Genomic DNA, 3866 nt, shown 5'->3' with positions numbered 1-3866 from the left:
ATATATTATTTTTGATATATATTATTTTTGTGTATTTTACTGTAGGATAATAAAGGATAAATTCAGTTTTTTGGTTACGCTTACAGTTAATAAGTATCGCGACAGCGAACAGATTATCAGTTTTGTCTCTTGCTACGCAATTTTATTTCTGTTTAATGTAATTAAATATAAAGAATCTGTATAGACTATAGAAGAATTGTTGCATTGCACTTTTTAATTCAAAGATATGTATCGCATATTGAAAAACGGGGATTCTTCATTTTTTGTTGCTTTGATTTTATAACATTTAACACATAATTAACTCTCTGAGGAAGACAATTAAAAAAAAAGAACATATTTATTATCGTATGGAAAAGATTATTTTTGGATACTAATCAATAAGAGAATGCCAGAATATTGTTTTCAAAAATATAGTTATTACATATATCTATAAAAAATATAAAAATGTTAGAGTCAAGAGAAAAACTGCGTTTTTGACATCAATGACTTACTTTGACATCAGCTCGGTTGAGTTGCGTTGCTGAGACTGAAAATATATTCATAGAAGTATCTGTTTATTAAGAATTTTAATCTTAAAGTCGAGATCTCTTTTTACATCATAGCATAAGAAAATTGCTACAAAAAACTTATAAATATAATACTGCACTTATCGCATACGCAGAAATTGTTAGGTTATGCTATTTATATATACGGTGAGTACAGTTTTATACTTTTATAAATTTGTTGTAACATATGCTATGATGTAGTACAGAGTTCTCGACTTTAAGATTAGAATATATATATACGTCATGAGCAACTTAAAGAAATAAACATACGTAAGATCGTAATTTTGATGAATCGCCATACAGTTGAATTCTAAAATACGATATCAAATAGTACCAAATATAGTACCAAAATTATAAACAGTATATTTGTATTATCAATAAATAATTGTCTCGTTTCTGTATCAATTTCACTCGCCACGCAATTAGTCATTGATAAAGAAATAATAAGGAATAATGAGGTTTTAAATGACGGGCAACAATGGAAATTTGTCATATCAAAAGCTTCATGTTAATCACGCAATATAATCATGTATGATTTAACTTTAGCCAATTATATCTCTCTCTCTTTTTTTAATATTTTTTTTTAAATCTTGTAACAAAATCAGCATATAATAAAATATAATTAGATATTATTTTGAAATGCGTTTATTTCTCTACAAAAATTATTTGATAGTGTAGCATATATTAACATCATAAAATCATTCTTTTCATTTTTATTCTTAACTAAATCAATTTTGGGATAATAATAGTGTATCTCACTGCAGCAATTGCGCATATATAAGTTAAAATTAAATACAGAATCATAGATAAGTAAAGTTTCCAAGACGTAGACATTTGTAGAAGTTGCATATGTACCAAAGTATATAAGATACTGATTAATGCAAAACCCGGTATTAAAATCTTTACCGTAGAATTACATGTTTCGACGTTTAACCAGAGCGGCGCAAAAACTATAAAAGGAAGAACTGTCTCGAGATCTTTTCGATGAGCGCTCCGTATCCGAGTCACGTTAGAATGACCATCGCCGGTTGGATATAAAATTATGTTTGATTTTTTTTTCATCCACATTCTGTCCTCTTCGCTATGGATCACCTACGCAAAATTGCAAACAAAGCTGATTAAATCGGAATGTAATTTTGACTAACCAATATAAATAATATACACTTTTTCTTATTAGTATAAAGAATAGATTTATTCGTCATATTTCTACGGTGATTTTCACGATAACATGTCAATAAAAAAAAAAATAAAAAAAAAAAAAAAAAAAAAAAAAAGAACAGCACATGAGAGACGTGGGATTGACAGAACAACGAATGTGAAAATTTATCTAGAACAAAAATGTCCCATTTGTCATTCTACCGAGAGTTCTACCGCGAAAGAAAAAGGTTTTAATTGACTGTGCGCGTTTGAAAGCTTTTATTTCGTGCACATAAGCTGTTCTTTCATTTTTTATTTTATTGCGTATATCATACATATAATAAAGTACTATATTTGAGAAAAAGATCTATGTTTAGATTGTAGCAAAGTTTAATTTCCAATTTTCCGAAATCGATTTAATTTGCATTTCAATCTGGATATACGTCAGATTCCTATGTATCGAGACAATAATTCAAAAGCTAATTGAAACTTTAGCACAGGATTTCGTTGTATGATTCGCAAAATTAAATTTATATATATAAATGTATAAAATAGAAATATAGATATTTTGCTTAAACCAAAAAACTAAAAAATAAATATATACCTAAATTTTATTATTGTTTAAATAAGGATTGAAACCTCAGTGTGCAATGCGCGACGACACACTGCATATTCCACGAATTCGAATTACGCTGATGTTTAATAATGTCCGACCTTGTTGAGATTAGTCAACACATTTGTTTCGTAGTTCCTGCATGTTTCACAGTCATTGAAATGAAAATATTGCGTGCGTATAAATATCAAGAATATCAAACAAAATTTAAGATTAAAGAAATCAAAGGTTATCGCGTGATTAAAGTATTAACTGCAATTTTGCAATTTGCAAGCATTAACTATTACTATATTTCCCCCATTCTCTTCTTGATATCCATAAAAACTTGCATTAATTGCATCTAATATTTATCATTCTTTCAATAATAATATATTTTATGAAAAAAATAGTTGAATAATAATATCATAAACTAAAATTAAAATTTTTTGTTAAATTATTAATACAATGATATATTGATGAAACTGTATCAAATGTGTATTAGTGAACAACTTTCACAATTAACGTACACGACAGTAATTAGTTGTCAACTAACAGCTGTTTACAAATTAAATAAAATCATATCATTTGTATTGCGGATTCAAAATGTCGGGAGTATCGAATAATATGCGGCGTTTATTGTCGTAATGTTGATCTATGTGTTTAATTATAATTGATTGCAGTTTTTGATATTCATAATTTGTATTTATTCTAATATTACTATTTAATCGCTCCGCGCGCGCGCGCGCACGCACATACATATTCTAAACTCATGATTACCATGTTATTAACAGACATCAGAAATATCGAAATTTAATCGAGCGTGTATGTTAATTTCAATGATTATCGCACTATTAACAAACATTGACAATACCGAATAAAGTTTCTCGGGATCGACAAATTTGGTATTAATGTGTGCGTCTAAAAATAAAAACGGCATAAAACAATTAAATGCCGAGAATATCGAACCGGGAATGACGTTAATTAATATATATGATCGTGACTACGATCGATTTATATCCCTACGTGAAAAGAAATGTCTTCTAACAAACACTAATTAAGCAATTACAAAATAATGAAACGTGCAATTAATAAATAAATTATATCAGTTTTATATGTATAATAAATTTATTATTTAATATTTGGTATATTGCTGCACTTTTTTTATTATTTTCATATATTTTATTGCATTAAATAATAAAAGATTAGGCACATTTAAATCAGAAATTATAGAAATATATAATTAGAAAGGCGAAATTGTATAAATATTAAGTTTATACCAATCTGCTTAAATTTCAATTTTCATGCTGTATTTAATACTGTGGTACATTTGATTGTCTGTAGGTGTATAATTGAATTAACATTCTTACATATCTTTTTTAGAATACATTAAGTAGTGAATCTTATTGACGTATTATAAAAATATATAAAAGTAATATATAACAATGTTAAAAAAGATCAACATTATATAACATAAATAGTATATAACCAAAATACAATTATATATACATAAAATCAAAAATAACATAATATTATAAATGCATTATAAAAATGTTAAATTAATAAGCTTTCTTTTAATTAAAAAAAAAAAAAAA

At 26.5% G+C, this 3866-nt stretch overlaps 2 protein-coding genes across 2 annotated transcripts in view; both read right to left on the bottom strand.

Moving 5' to 3' along the window:
• Window positions 1-559, bottom strand: part of LOC115245217 (NPC1-like intracellular cholesterol transporter 1) — a 16995-nt gene extending 16436 nt beyond the window's left edge. Inside the window, exon 1 of the mRNA XM_029823427.1 lies at window positions 492-559. The gene's annotated coding sequence lies outside the window, so the exon portion shown is untranslated. The remainder of the gene's footprint in view (window positions 1-491) is intronic.
• Window positions 560-1174: 615 nt separating this feature from the next.
• The window catches only part of LOC115245221, a 5495-nt gene continuing 2803 nt past the window's right edge, over window positions 1175-3866 (bottom strand). The window contains exon 2 of the mRNA XM_029823434.1: window positions 1175-1637. Coding sequence (XP_029679294.1) covers window positions 1269-1637 — 369 coding nt within the window. The 3' untranslated portion in view covers window positions 1175-1268. The remainder of the gene's footprint in view (window positions 1638-3866) is intronic.

Source organism: Formica exsecta, unplaced genomic scaffold (assembly GCF_003651465.1).
Source record: "Formica exsecta isolate Colony F162 unplaced genomic scaffold, ASM365146v1 scaffold93, whole genome shotgun sequence".
In the NCBI taxonomy this organism is placed as follows: domain Eukaryota; kingdom Metazoa; phylum Arthropoda; class Insecta; order Hymenoptera; family Formicidae; genus Formica; species Formica exsecta.
Note: the sequence above shows the minus strand (reverse complement) of the source record. Positions and strands in the feature narration are given on the sequence as shown.